Source organism: Pundamilia nyererei, unplaced genomic scaffold (genome assembly GCF_000239375.1).
Source record: "Pundamilia nyererei isolate P.nyererei 1_Seehausen unplaced genomic scaffold, PunNye1.0 scaffold00061, whole genome shotgun sequence".
Classification (NCBI taxonomy): domain Eukaryota; kingdom Metazoa; phylum Chordata; class Actinopteri; order Cichliformes; family Cichlidae; genus Pundamilia; species Pundamilia nyererei.
The window spans coordinates 498,064-522,210 of record NW_005187462.1 but is presented as its reverse complement, the minus strand read 5'-3'; the positions used below and the strand labels follow the sequence as shown (position 1 = coordinate 522,210).

Sequence of the window (24,147 nt, the reverse complement as noted above, 5' to 3'; positions counted from 1 at the left end):
GTACCTCTGGTGCAAATTACTGACCTCTGTCATCATTTTAGGTGGGGGAACTTGCACAATCGGTGGCTGACTAAATACTTTTTTGCCCCACTGTACAAGGCGATTGTGAAGAATGGCCATCTCTGACACTGTACTCAAGGTGGTGGCTTCTTGTGAATGAAGTTTATGGGAATGCATCAATTTAATAGAAAACGTAATTACACAATCACTTTTATGAGTACAGCATTTTTGTTTTCTATTAAATAACTACTTTTAACTAATAATCCACATTTTTTTTCATAAATAATGAAACACAAAGACCTACTGATGAGCAACAGGCCAATAAAGAGCAGATCCAAACACCCACTGAGCTCAGCTCTTTTGTTATGACTGTGTGTGTGTGCTAGCTGCAAACTGCTTTCTCCCCATTAATCAAGACCCAGGCTCTAAAGGTTGAACTTTGACCTTTAGGATCAGTGACAGATGGAGGCCAAGATTGTGTCCCATCACATTATTAGTTCATACACACAAGCTAAGAGTTGAGATGCACCCATAGCAGTGGTCATTTAATCCCTGGCTCACATTTTGCAGCCTGAAAGCTGCATGCCCTCTCACAGTCTCTCTGTTTATTTGTGACAGTAAACTATTTAAGGGGCCTGTGAGTAGCCACACCAATCAGAGACACTTTGCTGCCATGCAGCTAATTGAAAAACCAGCAATCATCCTTGAGATTTAAGTGTCCCACACGTAGAGGAATTTTGTTTATAAGCAAGATGCTGTGGCTTTAAAGACGCTGATTAGCATGAATAAATTAGATAGCTTATCTTTGAATTACATGGCCAGTGCAGCTCTCCCATTGAAGATTAATTGCCTCTCACAAGGTATTTCGAAAAGTTCATTTTCATCAATTGATTTCCCTTAATTCACGAAATCCCCAGAAGTGCATGAAATTGGTAACAAGCTCTCCATAATCACGCTTTGTGCATCGTTAACCTCACTGGCAATTACTCATCATATGTATTGGTTGTGACATTTGTGGAAGCATGTTATTTTTGCACCATTAGGTCATGACAGGATTATTATCATAAAGTTATGGTTAATTACAAGTTGAATAGAAACGGTGTCTATAGTTTCCTCACATTGCTGCACAGGGCAAAGCGTGTTCTCAGCATGTTTGATTTTACTTTCACAATTCTTTTAGTCTTTTATCGCCTTGATCATCTCACCAGCTCCCAAATTAATGACTCGTGTGTTATTAGAATAAATACACACAGTTTGCATGAAATACTGATAAAGTCTCAACTTCAACCTCCTGATAACAGAAGTCGTTCTGTCTAATAACACACCTTCGACGTGGTGAAAATTGTTTCGCTCTATGACTCCGGCGACGTCCATACATTGCAAGTGCATTTTGGAGGCTTGAGGTAGAATTGTCCAATGTTTGTCCGATTCTTTCTTTTTCTCCAAGGCTATCATCGCCTCACCAGTGTGTTATTGTTACCACGGTATTGGGGTCATTTCTGTTTCAGTCACACACGAATGATGCCTCGAAGCGAAAAAGTGGGCCACTGACATAAACTGAGAGGAAAAAAATAATAACTTCAGGCTTGCAACTAAAGTAATTGGCATAGATTTCACTGTGAGAATGTATGCCAGGTGCATTAACAGTGATCCAGTTATGTGTAGGTGCTTACTGAGAGTCAGCAACAAAACACAACCAGGTCACATCGACGTGAAAGACACTATCTGCTGCAGATGTAGTAGAGAGTGCACCTATCTTACAAAATACTCGACTTGTGTTTGTTTCACACATGCCAGCTTCTATCTGTATAGTGTCGCTACTGACATACAGTAAGTCATCATACTGTACCGCCATTATACACTGTCACCAGGCCCTCAAGCGAATTCGTGCAGTACATTAATCGGGTAAATCACTGGATTCATCATACTTAATGATACCATTATGGAATAATGTTCATCATCTAATGTGCACTTGCCAGGAATCTATTTGTGTCTTCAGCTATTTGCTGTGTGCTGCAGCTCCTAACGTCCTAATCCTTTATTAACCTGCCCAACATTGTAGCCACGAGGAGATCTTAGAATATGAAGAGATGCCAAAAACAGACAAGCAATAAGGGATGATGAGGTTTTATGTCTTGGTACTGCCATTCCACCAGTTAGTCCACCTCCTCAATTGCTGCTGGGCTCAAATAAATGGAAAGAAAAAGAAAACATCTCTTTTTCGGGACGTTTTTATTGCTTTTTATTATTGCCGTATGGCTGAGCGTGTGTTTTTGCTTTATTTTTTTCTGTTGAAAATTATTGAGATTGATATGTTTAATAACACTATGGGAGTTCAGCAGTTGATGTTGAAGCTAAAACTAAAGCTACTTTCAAAGTTTATAGGATTGGAGTCACGTATGGTATAACATTTGTTTAAAAGCACACAGTGCAAGCCTGTGGCACACACAAAGGTACAAACACACTAAAAAAGAATGGCATTAAGCTGTCATTATCTGAGGAATCCATTGAAAACAGACTGAGGCAGGTTTTTGTGTCGTTGTTGTAATTCAAGTGGTCTGCATTTTCACTTGGCTGTTTTTACAGACTTTATAAAATCCATCTACCCCATTGCATCATGGGGTAGATGGGACAAGGGTGTGTGGTCCTGTGAGGGATGTGCAAAACACAGGGAACTGTTTCAAGTTCACAGGGAACTATTTGATTACCTTTGACCCCAAACTGCTCAAGTTCTTGCAGACTTCTGACATGCTAGCTTTGAGGGCTGTCGTTTATGCCTGACCTTGTGTTCATGTATTATTTGACGACTTTTTTTAACAGCAGTAGTTGTCTTTGACTCTACATATTTGTCCTGCGTATCTAATCTCGCTGAGTCAGACACATTTTATTGTACGGCTCGTAGTTATAGTCCTGTATTAAACTTAATGACGACTTCTCGATATTCGATAATCATTGCTAGTTCTTGTTGGCTGATCTGCAAGTGCATTCCCTTCAGATGAGATGCTGCTGCATTTCATTAGCCAGAGTGTCCGTGTAGGTTCTCGGGCTTTCGTGTCATGGTAGTCTGAAGAGCTTGAGTTGAAAGCAACTGGACTTCTTTTTTAGGTTCTTGAAGACATTTCAACTCTCATCTGAGAGGCTTCTCCAGCATTGAAGGCTAACTGAACACTGGCCAGACTCTTTAAAAAAAGAAATAGCAGCAGTAGAGTAAGTGAAGAGCCTCCAACACTGCCACTGCTGAAAAACACAAATCCAGTAGAATAAATAAATAAAAAACATCCCATACATACATTTATTTAATAATCTACAAGAGACAGTGCCTCTATCGACCAGCACTATGCATGACCTTCTTCACAGTTAAATTTCATGTTAAAGTAGTGCTGAAAAGTAGTACAGCTTCTTGTGCAGAATAGATTTCGATAATTCATAGGTTTGGTCTTATGGTCTTATGGTGAGCACCCATTCAGACTGTTCATACTTAATTTGGGGACATAAAATTAAAAATCTTTTCCAAACTATGTGTGACAGCAAAACTTAAAAAAGCAAAGGGACCCAGATGACCCATTTCCCGTGCTGCCCTTTCAATCTGAGAAGTCCTCATTCACCTGCCAGCTGAACAACCAATGACAGACGTGTAGGAAAACAATTCATCACAGCTGAGTAGAGCATCCCCATTGGCACTGAAGCTTGCACCAACCCTTTAGATGGTGGAAAGCCTTATTTAATGATGAAAAATCCTGCAGTAAAATTTGTTTATTCCTGCACTGGCACTCACTGTAGTTGTCACACTTGGCCTCAGCCAAGGCAGACTTAGGTAATATTTAGCTTCATAAAAAGCTGGATTATACAACAAACTCCTGGGCTGCCTCGCTGGCAGACGACTCTGGTCGAGCCTATTGATCAAGCTTGCGTTGCAAATATGTCGGTCGGTATATGCTGCTGCTCATTAGGCTGAAGGAACGTAGAACAGAGAAGGGAGACTGTCAAGAGGACAACTTTACTTTGAAATCATACCATTTTCCTTTCTTTATGCATACTGCACCTTCAGTATCTATCAACTCTGATTTATTAGGCATGCTTTTTAAGATTTGTGTATAATACATTAAAAATCACCTAATTGATTCTGAGGGCCTTTAACTGATGATGTTACACATGAGGCACAACAAACATGATAGGTTGTGTGGTCGAGCCTTTTCCTTACACTAAAGTTATTTTTTCTTCTCTCAAAAGCAGTAAAGAAAAATGTCATATCAAATAGTGACATGTTTCTCTTTCTGTTTGGATGAACTTTCCCCGAAGTTAAGTGCTACAAATTATCTGTGAATGCTTTATGACACTGCAAATGGAGGTAATCCCTTTGCGTAATATAATCTGTCACTGTTTATGTTTAGTCTCCGTGTCTTGACACCTAATTAACAGAGTGGAAGGGTTTTTTTTGCTGCATGCTTTGGGGAAATGTAATTGAAAACCTTTAGGAATAGCTGTCACATTATAGAGGTGTATATTACATCCAAGAAACTTCAGTATACTTTTATGGGGTTTATGTTTCGTTATTAAGTTTGGGGAAATTTGGGAGCAGGTAATTTTAGAGTTTTAAAAGCATATTTTAAGATTTCCCTGTCATTGTATCAAGTAAATCTTCCCCTAATTCACTTCCAAATTTCTTCAGGCCAATGATTAAAAAAAGGTGTCCTCCAATGAAAGAGCCTCTCTGTTTCAGTAAGATTATTGCATTGCGTTGTCTTGAGCAGTCACAACATCTTCATCTGTTTCAACACTGGCAGTGGAAAATAAAGGATGGCACTCTTTTCCTTCTTGCCTGTCCTTCCCTCTCTTTCTCACAGCTTCCTGTGACTCATCACCCGTGCTGCCGTCCATTACAGCTAGTGGCCAGGGTTCCCCTCTGTGCTCTAATTGGAAAGCTTGATGGCAGTAGGTTTAGCCAGTAATTGGGTCCTGCAATTTAGTAGCAGAAGTCATCGTGGAAAGGCCTGTCAGAATTCATGGAAGAGCCCAGTAGCGTGCACCCCCCATGTTATAATAGTGCAGCTGTAAGCATTTCCGTAATTCAAGGTGGCGTCATTACGGTTTTATTTATTCACCTGAGGCATCTGCTAGGAGGGAGATGATGCCACCCAGATCAGCTGTGGCAGCTTGTGCTCAGCACCTCCCGCAGGGCTAGAGAAGGGAAATTAGAGAGGAATGGGCAAACATGACAATCATAGCATCGTTAATGAATTAGCGCCTAAAGAAAACAACAAGCTGGTGATGTTGGTATCGAGGGAAGGGTTATATTGTTCTGCTGTTGAAGGGGTCGCACAGTCGTGACTGTTTCTGATGTTAGAGTTGGAGGAGGTGGAAAAGAGATGATACGGAGCACTCAGAGAGAGGCACCCAGGGAACAGTAACGGTACCGAACTTCACAGGCTTTCAATGTGTTAACCAAGAATTTAACAACTAAGAATTCCAGCGACGTCTTATCTCAGCAGGGAGGAACTTTTATATGAATGTCCACTTTAGTTTTGACTAGTTTTCCTCTAAGCAGCTTTGAGCAAGTGGTTGTATTTTTTATTTATGTTGAACATAGCACATGAAACAAATAAAATCATAGAACTTAGTGTTGCATTCACAGGGGGAGGATGACGTGTGCATTATATATACAAAAAAACCCAACTGGATTTATAATAATTATATATTTTTTAAATATATAGCTTTTGTAATTGCTGTGACGTTGTTGCAAAGCTTTGTTAAGCGGGCCCGACCTTTTAAGGACGAGTTACAGTACATATATACATACACTGTGATCAGTATAGTAAGATTTATTTTTACTTCCATGTCACTGAGTTAAGTTGTCTACAGTTAGAAGCGGCTACTGCGTTATTCTGAATTAGAGGGAAGGGATTTTGAGAAAATCTTCAAACTCATCAGCGGTCTTTTAAACCATGATGTAGTATGGCTGGTCAAGCAGTTTGTTTTATTATAAAGATCCTAGTATCTTCTGGCATATACTGACTGAGAAACACAAAGTGAGCCTCAGTACACATGTTACCTTGGAGTAACTGCGTTATAGTGTTGTGAAAACGAGAGGAAATTAATCACCTCCAGCACACTGGCCGCCATTACTAAGTGTTGATTGGGTCAAGGTATTGACGATTCTGGCTTCTGAAGTGTTGGACTAACATTGTAAGAGCACCTTGATACTGCCACTTACATTCGGATATAATGCCTGAAGAATCCGTGGTGTCATTTTACCTCAGAGAGGAAGATCGTCATCACTGCTGTTGGGGGAGGCTTTTAGTTCTTTTTGTGTAAAAAATAAAGATAGAAATGTAGAAAATTCTCACTGTGGTTGGATGCTGTATTTCCGAATGCACATTTTTGCACCATGTTTCTCCATTACTATGTTATGAGACATCTATTGTGCTGTAAAATAAGGTAATGGTGGACCATAACACATTCCAATCATTAACCTCACTGGATGGTTACGTTTGTGCTGATTTGGAGCAGCCAAGTAGTCGTGGGACTGGGACCCATAATATATGTCCAGTTTAATTCCTGCAGACTGGAGCTTTACTACATGTCATTTGCTGCTTTTTAATGGCCAGCAACTCTTTTGGTTGCACAAACACTTCAGTTGAGCAGGGAAATTGTCCCTTTTGTGACATTCTCAGAGTCGGCGAGGAGGATTTTCAAGAATATGCACATTATTTAATGACTTGTCAATTACACCTCGTTAGCCTGTTCTTCGGGTCCAGGTTTCAAAAAACTCTCAGCTTTAGGCTTCATAAAGGGACTTCACTTATTGGTGGGTGTCCTCATGGTCACTATGTCCATTATTTTGTTTTTCTCACTTTTCTAATAAAAGCAAAAATGTCATAAATATCCACTACAGCATTCACCCACATGAGTCCAGATGGGCCACAAAGAAAGTTGAGCTATAGTCTCACCAGATAAGAAGATCTCAGTGCCAGCCCACATCAGGCATTCTATTTAAAATGCTTTAGCTTGACTATATTTGCTGTGCTTCTGCTGCTTTGGAGGTCAGCTACTTTCATCTATTACCATTGGAGGCTACTCTGACTGGCTCTGTCCTGATCTTTAGCTTTTTATGCATGCACATGGAAGGTTATGGAACTTTGCCCGTCTCCTTTTATGCTTTCCACATATACACAGTGCATCCATCCATCCATCCATCCATCCATCCATTCGCTTCCGCTTATCCTTTTCAGGGTCGCGGGGGGCACTGGAGCCTATCCCAGCTGTCATAGGGCGAGAGGCGGGGTACACCCTGGACAGGTCGCCAGTCTGTCACAGAGCCAACACACAGGGACAGACAACCATTCACGCTCACATTCACACCTAGTGCTGTGCGGCAACGGTGCTAACCACCGTGCCGCCCTATACACAGTGCAGTCGAACCTATATAGGACTTTGAAGAACAATATCTAAACTCATATTAAAAAAATCCAATATATCGCTCAATATATTTTTCTATTAGAGACATGAAACATAAACTTCCCTCATGTTTACGTTGTGTAGCTATTTATGCACCCTTGCAAAAAATATGAAATGCATTTTAAATCTTTAAAATTAAAACCTTTGATAATCTTTTATTGTCACACCAAGTCTTGGATTTTACACTCGGGTTACAACTGTGGCAGGCGTTTCCAACAAGTAAGATGCAGAGTGAACGAATTACTTGTCTATCACTCATAACTACAGCATGTTATGTGTGTCGATGGAGCATTTGAAGGGTGTTTCTGTCATATCCTCCTTACTTTTAAATGTTGGTTGATCAGCCATTGCAGATACCTTATATCAGCTGGTATGTCATTGGGCTCTAATGCACACTGAAGGACAGGATGGTCCAGAGATAATAAATATAAATGGCATCAATGAAAATAACAACTTTCTTTTGACTGTAGCAATAAGAAAATAAAGTCATTAGCTATATATTCATATAAGTTACCACCGACACGTACAAACGTTTTTCTGTATTAACACGAGTCACATGTCAGTATGAGACTCGTGCTCTTGTTAATACGAGCTTCGTCACTAAAACATTTGTAGGAAAAGGTACTCGCAGGCAAATACACAACCCGTTCAGTCCTGTGTCCATCATACGGACCCCTCAGCAACACAAATTGCAAAGTCTTTGCACTGTAACCTAGCAACAAGACTCCCACTTAATAAAAAACATGTAAGATATTATTTAGGATTTTAGTTTTTAGTTTTTTTTGCACAGGAGAAACAACAGATGGCAAAATCATATTTTGTCACGCTATCACTCATTTCCTATTCCCTACACAATAAACACTTCATACTTAATAGCAGCATTGCATTATTAAACTAAAATAAATTTGCAGTTATGCAAACTTTCCCCCATATCTGCCTCTTTAAAAAGCCGCTGAGGGGCCGCTGTAGTGAGACAAAACATGACACATGCTTTCGGTGATTTCCCCATTTGTCCGTGATAAGAGTTTAACTTATTTAACACCAAAAGGTGAAGAGTTGACCTTATTACGCATTTTGAGTGGTACCCCCGCTCATTTGTATAGTTAAGCAGAAATGGAGTTTTTGCAAATAAACCAGGAAAATACAAAGGAACTTGTTCCCAAAATAAATAGATAAAAGATGAAATGCTTTTAAAATTCAAAACCAATGATGATTACATAGAATAATTAATGCAAATGCAAATACAGATTTTACATGTCAGGACATAATAAAAGCAGTTTTTTTAAAATGAAGTAGATAGAAATTCAGATAAACACCAACCTGTGATATTACACCTTATTTAACAAGAATGAAGCCAAACAAACGAAGTGCACCCTGTGATTCAGAAGCTTATAGAACCAGTTTTCTACAAAAGCAATCATTTTCTGTACAAAGGCATTGTGGAGGAATTTTGGCCCACTTCTCTTTACAGTGTCAATTCAGTTCACTAAGGATTTCAAGGTCCGGACTTTGACTGGATAACACACTGACTTTTCTTTTTCACATTCAGTTGTAGAACTGCTGGTGCTACGTGACCCAGTTCAAGCCAAGCTTTATCTGTCTGACAGATGGCCTCACATTCGACTCCAGAATACTTTGGTATACAGAGGAGTTCATAGCGGACTCAGTGACTGCGAGGTGCTCGGGGCCTGTGGCTGCAAAACAAGCCCGAATCATCAGCCCTCCTTGACAGTTGGTATGAGATGTTTGTGCTGATAGGCTGTGTTTGGTTTTTGCCAGACGTGGTGCTGTGCATTATGGCCAGACATCTGTACTTTGGTCTCGTCTGTTCGAAGGAGATTGTTCCAGACGTCTTGTGGTTTGTTCAGACGCAACCTCGCAAACCTAAGCTGTGCTGCCATGTTCTTTTTAGAGAGAAGATGCTTTCTCCTGACAGCCGTTGTAAACAAGCCATACTTATCCAGTCTGTTTCTAATTGTACTGTCATGAACTTGAATGAATTTGCTGGGATGGTGCGATGTCCACTCCTGGAGAGATTGGCAGCTGTCTTGGATGTTTTCCACTTGTAAATAATCTTTCTCACTTGAGAATGTTTGGAAATGGCCTCATAACCTCGCCCGATTGATGGGCAGCAACAATTGCTTCTCCAAGACCATCGCTGACGTCTTTCTTTCTTGGCATTGTGTTAACAGGCACCTGAGTGCTCCAGACCACTAAACTGACAAAACGTCTCCTTTTGTAGAGGTGCTCACACTTGCTGATGATCAGTTAATCCACCCGGCTGCTACTAAACCTCTTAATTCCTAAAGCAGCAGTAAGGGTGGATCTAATATTGCACACACTTATGCTTATGCATTTGGCTTAGTTTCTGTTAAATAAATAATGGCACAATGTAATATGTCATGTTTTGGAGTTGATCTGAGGTTGTAGTTATCGAATTATTTGTATCATGTCTTGATATGTAAAACGTTAGAACTGAAAGAGGATGTGCTTTCTTTCTTCTTCTTTTTATGGCTTTAAATAATCATATGTACCTACATTTTTAAAATATATTACTTGAATGCATTCAGTGTTGTATACATTTAATTATTCATTATAGTAGTTTTTCCCTCCATACTAGAGGTAATAGAGCAAATCTACAATTATAAAAAAGCCTTCGGGTAGTTACTGTAATAGATTTAAAAGGCATGAATCGAAAACATGGACTATTGTCTGGTGAATAAATTACTGTTCAGTTGTTCAGATACCGCAGCGCCATAATGATAAAAAGTTTTTCACTCAGTGTCTAAAGTTTGACTGGTACCTATTGATCTTTTATTCTGTTTCACAGCATCGGTTGTTATTCTTAACTGGAGCAAGCATTGTTATACAGTAAAGCCACTGTGCTACAGCAGCTCTGAGCTGAAAAACTGTGGGCTCTTCATCTAAACCTTTGAAAACCTCTCAGTCCCTGCCAAAGAGAGATAGGATCAGTAGACAACCCCAACATTTTCAATTTTGTGCTATCAGACACTGAGGAGATGTGTCAACACTGGGGTCCTACAGCAAGTAAACACAGGAGTCTGACAAGCAATAACCTAGATTCAACATCGCCTCCGGTCCTCTCCCACAGAAGGTCCGCCACTTTCATCTCATTTAGATCCAGATCTGTTGATCAAAAGCGACGCCTATCATCCCTCAACAAAAAACAGCAGCATTGCAAATGTTTTCATGGGCATTCCCTTGTTTCATTGGTTGGTTATGCCTGGGTCAGTGCAGGTTGCTGGTTGGTGGTACCACTTGTGAGTCATACAGTGCTGTTTGTTTCCTTTAAATCGCAGAGTTATAAAACCGATTGGCTGTTCGCTCTTAATACACAAGTGGGACACATATAACCTTGTTAAAGTTATAGCATGCTGTTTATGGCCTTAATGTTGGTCATCGGAGTTCCGTTATTAGCTTTATACTTTTACTTTGTCCAAGCCACAGATTGTTTTCTGTGCACTAAAGAAACTCATTTATTGTTTATAAGTTGCAGGTTTTGCTTGCGTTTAAATTCTTTGCAGTGCCCTTTGTATACTCATAACAGAGTGAAGGGGAGAAATTGATGCTGAAGTGAAAGTTCAATGGCACAAAAGACCATGTGACTAAAATGTGTTGGTGGGCCTAAAGGGGGGAACTCTAGACATTGTTGAATCAACTTTTCCTTTGTTGTTTTTTTAGCAGGCATCAGGCAGGATCAGAGGGTAGAATAGTTGAATAGTTGGACCCAGATGAGTGAGAATCCATTACTGTATAACACAGTCCACTGCAGAAAAGCCCCCGCTGAGATTCAAATCTTGCAGATTAAAATAGTGTCTCATAAGCTGGCAGCAGTGTGTGTGCACATGCACATGTACCTGCATGTGTGCTTATTCAAATGCGTGCAAAGGCCTTTGTGGATGGCTTCATGTGTTTCTCTCTGCGTTTTGAACACCCTAAATACCGAAGCTTTTAACATCAAAGCTCCAAGAGGATTTAAGTGCACAGAAACTTTCCAATTATACGTGTAAGTGATGTCCAGCGGGGACTTCTCATGAGCTGCCGTCAATATATTTTTTTCCCCCCAAATTGATGATAAACACCCTCTAAGCCCGGCTACAGATCTATGAATTACTTACTTTTGGGGAGTTTGGTTTTAGGGGCTACGCATAGTAACTTACAATACCATCATGAAGTATTTCCCAAAGTAACAAAGGTACCGTGATACATGAGCCATTAGGAGACATCTATCTGCAGTGTGTCGCAGTGTCTGTGATTAAAAAGTGTCAAAGTGTATTCAATTATTATTCACATTTAAAACTTTTTAGTTGAGCCACACTTTGTGCTGTCATTCATTTTCTGGCTGTGAGAGCACATTAGTTAACTTCTGTTTACCCTCAATCATTATATCAGTATATCGCCAACAGATGTTATACACTAGTGATTCTAGGAAGACAAGATCTGTTTAAAGCCTGTTTATGTTTTTGTAAAATATCTAAGAATTATTTCCATATTTCGATATACATATACTGGGACCTCGATATACTTATACAACAGAGGATGTCATACAATAAGTTGCCAGATTGATTCTTTTTAGCGAGAGGTGAGCTAATCATGGGCAAACTGTTGACTCATAGCCCCATTTGGCTAGTTTAGATCCACTAGCCTCCTGGCTAGGGCCCCTCTGTGTGGAGTGTCCATGTTCCAGTACAAACACATTGACGTTAATTGTCTGTCTCTGATTGGTGAGCTGTACAGGGCGTCTCCTACATCAACCCCTATTTGACAGGATAGGCCAGGAAAGACTTGTCAAATACCAATCACTAAAGCCTGCTGTAAATGTTAACATAAGACGGAGTTAGCCTTAGTCTGACATCAGTCTGCAATTCAGTGCGGTCAATTTGGCAATTACATGGAATTTGTTTTCTATAATAGAGCAATTAACTGTGATAAATTGTTAGAAATTACATATCTGATGGTGTTAAATCTGCATTTAACAGAAATTTCCATTTTAACCATTACATTTGTGCTGGGCAACCTTCCTGTTCTATATTAATGTACAACCAGCTGGTGGTCAGTTGAGTCGAGTCCCCTCGAGTTGCACTCAGTGACAAAGACTCATTTAGTGTGATGGCAACATATTGGCAATTTTAGTGATTGCAATTAGTGCAAGTCAGACTGTGACTGTTTGCAGAAAAGTCCTCCTGTGAGGTGTGCAATCGCCTTATGGATAAAAAGTCTCGTGAGTGTGCAACACACTCAAGCCCTCGGTCACAGAATATCAAATATTTCTTCGTTTTTAGTTTAATAGATTTGGTATCCTATTTTTACTCATGGAATGGAGTTATTAGCTTACAGCGAGGAGGTTAGGAGGTTGTCAAGTTTATTTAGCTTATGTTATCTCAGGATGGTGGTGCATAAGATTAGCCCTCTTGTTCATATTCAGTTTAATAAAATATTGATATTTGGTGTCCCAGTAACAATACACTATCACCATGCATGCTATGCTGTATTCATTTCTTTCCTCCACCGCTAACATTTAGCCTGTCTTATACTGTGCCTCTGTTTATTTTGATCCGACTGTCTGCTTCTTTGTTTAAACCTGCTTAACCTATACTAAGTGTGCACTACCCAATGTAGCCTCAGTCATGACTGTGATAGTCACTGATGCAGTTGAGTAGGAGTAACTGCCAAGGGGAAAGTCACACTCCCCTTACGCCCACTCTGAATATCTAACAAGGTGACGATGTCAGACTCATGGGGTCTGAATATGACATGTAATGTGGGATTTATGCAAACAGTAAAGTGAAGGAGCATTTACCGAAACATATATTCTTCTTACTGTTCTTACTGTATTATTCATCATACACTGATTTCCTCTCTAATTTAATCGTACATATAGATGATATTGCTGGAGGAATCATATTTCACTTTGAAATGCTAATCTTGTTTATATGTTCTCCCTTTCCTTTCTTTTTCTTTTTTTTTTGTAGTTCCTCCCAAGATATATGACATTTCCCCTGACATCACGGTAAACGAGGGCAGCAATGTGTCTCTCATCTGCACAGCCAGTGGGAAACCTGAGCCAACCATTACCTGGAGACACATAACCCCATTAGGTGAGTTCACATCACCTCTCACATACCCAATGCTAATGAATGAAGGGATGGATAAATGGATAGAAGGATAGCTGAATAGAAAGCAGTAATGGGGAAGCACGGAAAATATCAATAGGTGATTGTATGAACAGGACAGAGTACTTCTAGTAATGTTGCAGATAAAGAAATAGCAAGAGGATAGAGAGATAGAATAGGAGATAAATGTGATTGGATGGATTTGCATTAGAAGAGCAGGTGGTCAGATGGAACAACTGAGTTCCTTCAAAAAACAAAGTTGGGGGACAGACAGAAGCCAAGTCTGCATCTACCTTTACAACTAAAGCAATCAGCAAATGAGCAGCTACAGACTTCACGTTGACACACCCCACTAGAACCAATACTTACAGTTCCTTCCAACTCCAAACGTCTGAAAGAGGGATTTTTTTTTAGTACCATAGGTAGTGTACGGAGTGTATGCACTGAGGCAGCAATTCTGACAGAGAAAGCATACGCCTACAAGGGTTCTTGTCTATTCTTACATGCTGAAGAAGGAGGAGGTGGCACATTGTCATTTCTTTTCCAGGCTAGCATTGCAATTGTAAAATGTTTGCAAGGGCTAAGAATTTTAGGCTATGGGTCAAAAGGCTAAAATGTTCCATATATATTGTTAGGCATGCTTGCACTGGCTAACATTATAGCCATGACAATTGCAATGTGACGCTAATCGCTGCATTTTGTGGACATTTAAAACTTTCGCAGCATCTGACCAAACGCTAAATGCTGAATTCTGACAGTTTAGCACACTGTACCACCTGACATACATTACTGCTGTGTGAAGGTTGGTTGGTGGTCTCTCCCTGGTCACCTACGTACTCCAGATGGTGATCTGATGGAGTCGTCAGTCTTTTTGACCTTTATCAGAGCACTATCCTGGAAACATATAATGCATTTCATGTCAATAGGAATGAGACACAGGTTAAAAAAAACCTTCAAAATAAAATAAAGACAAATACTCAGAGTCAAGGAGAGTCAGAGTCAATGACAGTGGACCAGGCACCACGAGAAAAATGAGACAGGGAGAACAGACGACAGGAAAAACACTGAGCAAACTATTACTACCAAAAGTAAGAGTCAAACCAGCCGATTGCAAAACTGAAAGCTATCAGTAGGAAACATAAAGTAAAAGCAGAAAGACTCAATATAACCATAACCAAGACTAGAATAATAGAGTATCTGAACGATGCCGTAAACACAAACATCTTAATAACAGGGAAGCATAAACAGAAACTCAAGGTCAAATGTAATAAAACAGGATGCAGAGGTTAAAACTGAGGACTGCTATAAAAGCAGGTTGATGGTTACTCAAGAGTTGCTGGAAGACTTTAACTCACATCACTGCAGGTAGACATCAGATTTGCTCTTACACCTTGTAAGTGCATTAACAAAATAATTTAGTGTTATGATGTAGGAAGCTGTTATCCTGGGCACCCCCCCCCCCCACACACACACACACACACAGATCATTAAATAGTTTAAATTCTGAATCCTTCCTTTGAAGACTTATTCCAAAGTGTTTAACTGTTGCTCTGAAGCCCCCACCCAGCCACTTTGAGTCCTCCCTCATTTTCATATTAATGGATTAGAGCATGCTGTGCTTATCTGATAGCTATGAGGATTACTGCATTTATCTTATGGCTGTCAAATCCTTCTCTCTGGCGTGCTTGCCCTGATTGCATTAGAGGAGTTTTCAGAGGATGATCAAAAGAGCCATCCTCAGAGTCCGAGTGGCAGTCACTCATTCTACTTTGAAGTGTCCACACTTTGAAGTATGCCAGGGAAGAAATGATATGCTGGTCAAATGAAAGGGCCCAGGACTAAATGTAATCACAGACTGTCTCCCAGCACATCAGAAAAGAAGCCGTTTGGCATGGGATCTTTGAGTCAGTTCTAGTAAGGGTGATTTGACCAAAGGATGTGGTACAACTGAAAGGTTGTAATAGGCTAATTACCTATCGATGGAATTCCATTAAATCCCTTGGATATGCAGAGCATGCTTTAACCAGTGCATGGCCAATTTGAATGTGCTATCAGAGCATATGGGAATATTTACCTCGTTTGTGAATGATCTGTCAAATAGCAGCAGACTTTAAAAACTAACAGTGCTGGGACTGTAATTGCAAATTGATTCATGAATTCTGCACGTATAAGGTAATTACTTCCAGGGTATAAATATAGTCAAAACTACAGCTCTGTTAAGTCATTTATAAAATGAGACAGATGGGGATCTAGACATGTAAAGTAAGCCTTGGCACGTGTTGAAATGATCATAACAATCGCTCTTTTTACTTGGGAACATTTTGTGGGCAACTTTGGGGACTGTTGGGGGATTTCTTTCCATCCAAGAGGCTTATTTAAGAGACTTTGTGAATAGATAGCATGCTTGTAGAAAATAAAAGCTACAAATATGCAGCACACACATAAAAAATACAGTAATAAAAAAATCAATCTTTTGTGAATTATGCTTGGCAAGATTTAGTTAGGGCTTGGCAATATGGAAAAACGTCTTATAAAAACGTTTTTAATGTCAGTCATTATGGATACATATGACAATATGTGTCCAGTCACTGTGGCTGACAAGCTTAAAGTTCATATATATTCATGACAACAATGTTCAATTACATTTTAAATAAACAACACGAGTACATCTACTAAACTGAAACTGAAAAGATTCAAGTTTTACAGAAGAACACAAACAAACTTGAAAACTAAAATTCTATGATCAGCTACAAAAACATAAAAATGCCATCAGTGCAAAATAAAATCTAAAAACTACATCTAGACTATAATTGCTTCTTCTCCAGTGGCACCAAAAGGAACATGAAGTTCAGTAGTCTCAATGAAGTGGGCCGTGAGCCTCATATGGATCAGATGTTCGTTGTGGCAAATACAGCTGTTCAGTTTAATTCAGTCTTATTTATGTAACGCCAAATCACAACAACAGTCAGCTCAAGGCACTTCATTGTAAAGAACCAGGTTCAAGGAGAGCTGTCTCGGGGAGTTTTTTATGGCCACAGAGTTGGTAACAATGGTAAATGGCTTAAATCCCACATTTTTGACAGTGGCATCATGTCTCGTCATGGTTCTGCTTTGCTTCTTTGTCGAAGTCCAAGGAGCTCGGAAAGAAACACATTTGGTCTTCTTTAAGTTTCTTGAAGATGTTTCATCTGACAAGCTTCTTCAGTTCTAAGCGTAACTGGTGGAGAGTCCCAGATTTTAAGCCCTATTGGGAGTGTCCCTAAGAGGGTCATGAACCCCCTATTGATCCTCTGCCTAATCACATGAGCCAAGGTGTAAAAACAGGTGTGGGTCACAATCAGCCAAGGTTTCAGGTGAACCCCACCATATCATGTGACTCATGTGAGTGGGGGTCAAGGCGTCTGGGAAGGGATCTGGATTATAGATGGCGTACATCTGTAATCAGGTCATTTGATCTTGGTAAATTAGCATTAACGTTACTGTAATGATGCAGCACACCATACCTTGCTCTTACATTTGCTATGCTTCTCACTGCAGTGATCATCACACCAACTATTATTTGCAGTATGTACATGCATGCTTTGTTACATAATACTATAGACACATTAAAAAACTGAATGCAAGGATTATTGCTGAGACAGTTGCAGCAGGTTGGCTGCTTGTAAACAAGAGTTATTTTGGGAAGCAGAGGAAATTAATTACCAATTTGGAGCTGCAGTGTGATTCCACAGACGCTGCAGGATTATTATAAAGGAGTTTGCATTATAATGCTAATTAGTTTATTTATCCATTTGGGCTTTACTAACATGAACAATGACTTCTCGGTGAGAAAGTCGCATGTCGCTAAAGTTTATTGTTATGTTGTACCATGTTGTTAGCGTTCTTTAGCGATCCATGTTGGTTATGTTCGTAACTACTGTTCAAACCGAAGCGTCTGAGGAGCAGAAAGGGAGTTCTGACAGGGGGTGAAGCTGTCTGCTGCAGCAATGTAAAGTATTAATAAAAAGTGTGTTTTTGATCAATAAAGCACAGAAACATATTCTAATATATCCTGTTAAATAAGGTTATTTGACTGTAACGAGCCAGATGGTAAAAAGCTCTCCCTCATAAAAAACAAACAAAGACCAGGGACAATTTTAAAACTTTTTTTACTGAATAGTTGTTTATTTTTATCCTATAACTCATGTATAATTTTGATAATGTTGCATTTTCTTTTCTTTTCCACATCGCTGTGTTTTGTTGAATTTGCGTGTAAACTAATTTATTTAATAAAAGTCACAAATAACAGGAATAGGAATACATTTCCATCAAACAATGCAACATGGACTCATTTCACGATGATTATATTTCCTGCCATGTTTAGGACTATACTGGGACAGGAACAACCCTGGAAGTGTACTGGTTAGTGTACTGGAAGTGTACTGGTTAGCTAGTGACCATCCTGAACTCGTTTATCAGTAGATAGAGCTGGCGGGGGAAAAAGAAAAAACTTAATGTGTTTTAACTCTTAAAGCACATGTTTTACAAATCACACTAATGGTTTATCTGTTATGTTTGATTGTTACAGACGCAGGACAAATTTCTTGCTATTTTAGCTACCTCATTGACGTAAAGCCAAGCAGGTGTGTTTAATAACAAACACTTTTACATGTCAGGTATAGTTTTCTGGCCTTCCTCTCCTCAACACTCAGTCATTTTGGAGTAGTGGGCAGAGATTTTTTTGCACTGTAGATGGTTCTGCTGCAGCAGTCAGTGAAGTTTGACAGAATGATAAATTGCTCTGACTGACTGTCAGGTTCCTATTCCCACTCTGACTGTTTTGTGTTTGCATTTTTCCCCTCTGTCCCCTTCCTGCCAACCAGCAAAGTGCAAGCTAATAATAAACTTTGTGAATCCAGTGAAGTGTGGCCATAAACAGTTTATTGAGATGATAATTTGGCTCAAATCGGTTCATAGAAAGTTAGTGCATGTTCTTCATTAGAGAGAGCTGAAGCAGGCACTTGAAAAAACACTGATCATTATTGTTGACGTGCTATGAGAAGAACAAATATGTGTGGACTTTAATGCTTTTAAAGACTTTTTCTGTAATAGCTTAATTAGCCATGAGAAAGTTGTGCTTAACAGTGAAGTCCTTAGGAGGTTGTGAGGACTGCTGCATGTTAAGGGTGCTTATAACTAAAAACACATGCCCTCTATCCTTTGGTGAAAGCTACATGTTTCATGCTTCCCTTGCTCTTATCAAGCACTGTTGATGTGCCCTTGAGCAAGGATTTCTCCCCAACTAATTCAGGGCTGCAGTTCAGTAAAAACAGAAACATAGTGGCAAGATGCTTATTTTAGTGTGTATCAGTTTGATCAGCTTTCGGCTTTGCACCCTTTAAGTGTCATTAAAACACTGTTTTGAATCAACTTGTGTGTTTAAACCAAGTGAAAGATTTTTGGCAGGAAATGTCATTGCAGTATTTCCGAAAGCAACTCTGTCTTTGCTAATTTAGCTCTTCACTTACCCACTTCATTGCTAATCTCATGATAGACTGGGGCAGCATGGCTGCTTGTCAGGGTATTACCTATATATGGAATCTGGTGCTGTTTCCTCACCATTCTTTCATAGGTCACAGAAAGTGAGGTAAAAAAGCCTTTAATGTAGTCTGTTTCAATCTGGTTTGGTTGTGTGGATGGCTGGATGGCTGGGAAAATTGCTTTGATAAGCCTTTTCCATTGAGATTTGAATCCATGGGATAGAAGTGTGACCTTTGAAAAGGCTGACTAGAATACTAGAACGCATATTTGATTGTTTCTCATGATAGGACTCAGTTGGGAGCGTTTTTCTCTCTTCCCCTGCTACTACTGTACATGTACCAATGCTATATGTGCTCTGCCTTTTCATTTAGTGTAAGTGCATGATCTCTCCATGACACACTGTAAAGAAACAGGTAGCAGCATCCTCCGTCCTCCGATTTTCCCATAGGGCCACATGAGAAATTGGGACTGTTGTGGAGGCTCGCCAATAGCAGAATTTAATTTTGCTCAATATTAATTTTATCTCTGTGCTGCAACTGAGTAGATGTTACAATTGAAGGAATAGTAATAGTACCAATATTTTATCATTATTAATCAATATAGGCAAAAACAACTGTGAACAAAATGTGCATGTTTTTGCAAAATGTTAGATTTTTAACTTCATACAGAGCGGTCTTTGCTGTTTTTCTTGTAGTTTAAGAGTTTAAGAGAACAAGGAGTAGTCTGTTTTAAGCTTAAGTAAGTGTAAAATAATCAGGTTCATTGTCTGGGGTGTAAATGTGAGGAACGGCAAACTCAAGCTTTACAAATTCCTCATTTTTCTTCCCACAAAACTCTTGAGTTTCTGCTCTCAGGTCCCCAGCACATTTTAGCCCTTTAGCCAAACCACCTGTCAGCTACGTTGTAGCCTATGTCACCATGTTCGGTCTCATGCTCCTTCAAAAGAGCAACAAACTGACTCCTGTCCCCTTGCCACTGTTTACTGTTTTAGTAACAACATCAACAATGTGTTACATTTTTATTATTGATTTTGACAGCAAGGTCTGGTGGGAAAATACCAATACCAATGTCCATTCTGGGTTCATTTTCAATTGTATTTTGTAGTATTGTATTTCCTAATTTTCCATTGACCTCGTACAGGCCACTCAGAGACAGCCAATGGGCTTTCCTCTGCCCAGGTCCGCTCTGCAGACACAGCTTACTATGTTGTGAGTACTGCAGCCTGTTAAAAGTAGATCTAACAGGACTTTTTGGTAATAGCATGAGCTGTAGTGTTTTTCTAGCATGTAATAGTGTGATGAATTGTTCAAACTTGACTTTATATCACTGCTGTGAACCTCGAGTTGTGCCTGTCATGTCACGCTGAAATTTGGCAGCTCTTTAAGGAAGGCTTAGCAGGTGTTTGTCGGTCTGCTCACCTGGGATCTCTCATTCAGAACCGGGTTTCTTTTGTCATAGTTTGCATTGAACTGATCTGCAGTTCAAGGGCTGACATTTGGGCATGCTTTAAACACGATGGGAGGTGAAAGATAAAGAGCTAGGCACTGCATTTCAAATTTCACGTATCAGCAGCAGGAGCCGTGTCTAACACTTCCCCATTCAGCTGTTGAACTGAGTGTTGCTAACTAAAGAGGTGCTCAATGGGCTCGTGGTTTATTGTAGTGGCCCTAACACGATGACTACTAGATTGTTTGCCACGGTGCTATGCTACTGTTACACACTACTACTTTATTTAATGGTACATGTAGTTGAAAGCCACATATAAGCAGTGCCTTTTAATATACTTAGACCGACCATTGTCTTTACTGATTAGTGTATTATTTTCTTCTTAATAGATTAGCAAAAACATGTCGAGTTTACAGATGCAAAGAAAAAAAACAGCCAGTATATTATGGATCACGATAAATAAAATTGAATTGAATTGAGGTTGGAACCAGAGAATGTTGGCTTTCTATCTTAGAGGAATCTAGATGATTAATCAGTTATATATTTATCCTTTTTTCAGTCAGTTAACTGACTAATTGAAGCTCAGAAGAATTTTTCACATTCTTGGCCCCTAGAAGGCTCCCAGAGTTGTTGTTTGTTTTTGCTTTAAACTCTGAAAATGAGCCTTTTTGCAAATGAGCCTTGTACTGTATGTACACTGTAGTATACTGCACGCCCTAATTGACCCTTTCTTTTTCCAAACGCAGATGTCATTGGTGAGATCATTTGTAATCAGTGATTCTTTCAAATTGGATTACTATGTCACTGTGATTACCTTGTGTCTATTTCTGAACAGACATCTGCATTTGTTACTTTTGAATTTGCATTTTAGTCACATCTCATAAAAGCCTTCCATTCTTAATAAATATGTAAAATATGATCCTTTTTTCTATCCTTATATTAACACACTCATTTCATTGTTAAGTGTCCGTGTGTGCCAAGCTTGACAGATTGATTCGGTCCCACGCTCTGCAGTGACAGAGACAGCTAATTAAACAATAAGCAGTTTAGCTGTGGTGTGGACTCCACACAACAGGACACTACAGCTTGTTCCGGTTTAATTGTAAAGTAAAAAGTGTTTATTATTTTTAACCTAAACCCTCTGTGATAAAAGGATTCATCTGGTAGAACACACAGCTTACCAGGCCGTATTAAGTAAACAAATAAATCTCTTAATTGTGCTGTTCTGTGGTACATTTTATTAACTTCTGCAAATTGTTGGAGCCTAATCATCGTTTCCCATACGCAGACTTTACTTCCCGGGCAATCGTTTTTATACCTGGGTGGCCTCTCCAAATATAATCTGTGTAGGAAACACTAGCAGTTTAGCACTTTTCTTCCACTGTGCTCTTTCTTCTGCCGTGAAAGCTCTGCTAAGCAGACAACAGTTCAACAAGGGGGACTCGAGACTCAGTTATTCATCACAAAGAACTTAGCATAGGAAGGAAACTTACAGTAATGCACATGAGCACGCACATGTATATCTGTGTGTGAACACACTCGTCCTGGCCACAAGCAGAATACAAATCTGCTAATTCACTAAATAAATAAAAGATTTTTCTCTGTAAAACTAATTATTTTGTTTTTCTCCCGAGACCACTCTGTTTGTCTCGTCGCTCATTTTCTGAATGATGTATGTTACTCTCAGCATTGTCTAGCTATTGTGTAATCACACACTCCAATAACCAATAACCAGTCCAGCACCTGAAATTGTGTTTCACTGCCTTCAGCGCATTTGGCTAAATATGTCAGCACAGAAAGTAGCGGTGAGGTAATTCTACGGGTCACGGAGGTGGCAGCACATCCAATCAGACATGACTTAAGGCTCCTTTGGCCCAGTTCCACTCTGGATTTTAACGGCCTCAGATTGGCAGCCAGGGAGCAGGGTAGGGGTTACGTATCAAGGTAGACTAACAGCCTGTTTTTCAGACAAGCCCTGCACACGGTGTGATTCTACCCCTACTTCTGGCCCGCACCTTGAGTCGGGGCCAGAAGGCACCAGTGCACAATGTAGCGGCGTGGGTTGTTCTCCATTTTCACGAGTTTAAAGGATAAATTGATGTAGAAAATGCTGCTCTATGCTATAATGGATTCTTCAGCGATGCCTGCCCTATCTGTGTATTGCAGCCCTGAAGGAAGTGTACCCTCAGCTCCCCTACACAATGTGGGAAATTGCTTACCGCATCGGCACTTAGCCAGGATTGGCACTGAATACGGAATTAACCTTGCTGTGATTTCTTTAATTTGCTTGGAGTGACATCTCCCTCAGGTGAGAGAGGCCTCTGTCAGTTTCTCGAATATCTCTCACCATGCGCTCACATGCAACTTATGTTGCGTCCCTTGACAGTTTTACATTACTTACACCAACGCTAGAGCTTGGATATATTGTTTTATTTCTGTGTTGTCTATTAGTTGAGCAGTGGACATAAAATGATCTCCAAAATGTATATCAAGGATGGGATACCTGCCTAATGGCCTCTCTGACCTTTGAAAAGGCCCCGTCTTGGTTAAATCAATAGAAACACAATTTGCAGCCTGGTGCAAGTGGATCCTGCATGGAAATAATATATTGGAGTTCATTTACTAATACACTGCAGCATAATCTGATTTTTAAATCTGAAATTTGTCCATTTGTTTCTGAAGGATCTGCATTAATATTTTGTTCAACTGTAAGTCCACATCTGCTGATTCTGAAGTTAACATGTGAATGATGTTGGGGGGAAAGCAGCAAATCTTCCTGTAAATGCCCGCTGCAGCTTTGTGCTGCAGTGGTCTTAATCTTAGACAACGTGTTGTTTATTTTCATGTGATTTTATTTTGTTTATCTGCTCTTTTGCTTCTCGTACTACAAACTATTCCAGTCATTTCACGCAAATGATCACTTTTATTACAGATTCACAAGATAATGTGGCTTTGGTGTGAAAATTCATTTGGCAGCAGGAACAGGGAGAGCCTCATTCTTAACGTTCTGTAATATTGTTAATGTTCTTTTGTAAATCGTAGTAGAAGTATACAAGTCTTCATACTGTACCTGCTGGCAACTCAGACTGAGTTTGGTGTGATGTGGTTGGATCATTGCTACGTAGGTTGGTCAAAGAACATTTAAGAAATCCATAAAAATACATAAATAGAAAAGCTTAACTGAAATGGAAGTGATCTAGCAATGCTTGCAAATCAGTCATTCACCTTAAAGTATTCCTCAAAGTACTTCCATACATGAGTCTTTCTTATTGGCGAGTTGGGGCAGAGCTATAAGACGACAGCTTCACCAGTTGCCATCTTCCAAGTTGTCCTTCTTTTATTCTCGTTTGTTTTCTTCTTCTTTTTTTTCTACCCTTTATTGTTTATTTTATTTTAACCTGCTAAATACGGGACAGATTTGGCTGAGTAAAAGAAAGGGGAGAAAGAAAGAGGGAAAGAAAAACAGCGGGGAAGAGGAACGGTGATAAAGGGCAAAAAACAAAAACCAACTAAATAAGCAGACAAAACATACATAAATCAATCACCTGGATCACCTGTTGAGAAAGAAAAAAGAGAAAACAAGCAGAAAAAA

At 39.6% G+C, this 24,147-nt stretch overlaps 1 protein-coding gene across 2 annotated transcripts in view; it reads left to right on the top strand.

Moving 5' to 3' along the window:
- negr1 (neuronal growth regulator 1) overlaps positions 1-24,147 on the top strand; it is a 170,335-nt gene that overhangs the window by 76,016 nt on the left and 70,172 nt on the right. For both annotated transcript variants that reach the window (XM_005734908.1, XM_005734907.1), the window contains exon 3: positions 13,449-13,574. In XM_005734908.1, the coding sequence (XP_005734965.1) occupies positions 13,449-13,574 (126 nt within the window). The remainder of the gene's footprint in view (positions 1-13,448; positions 13,575-24,147) is intronic.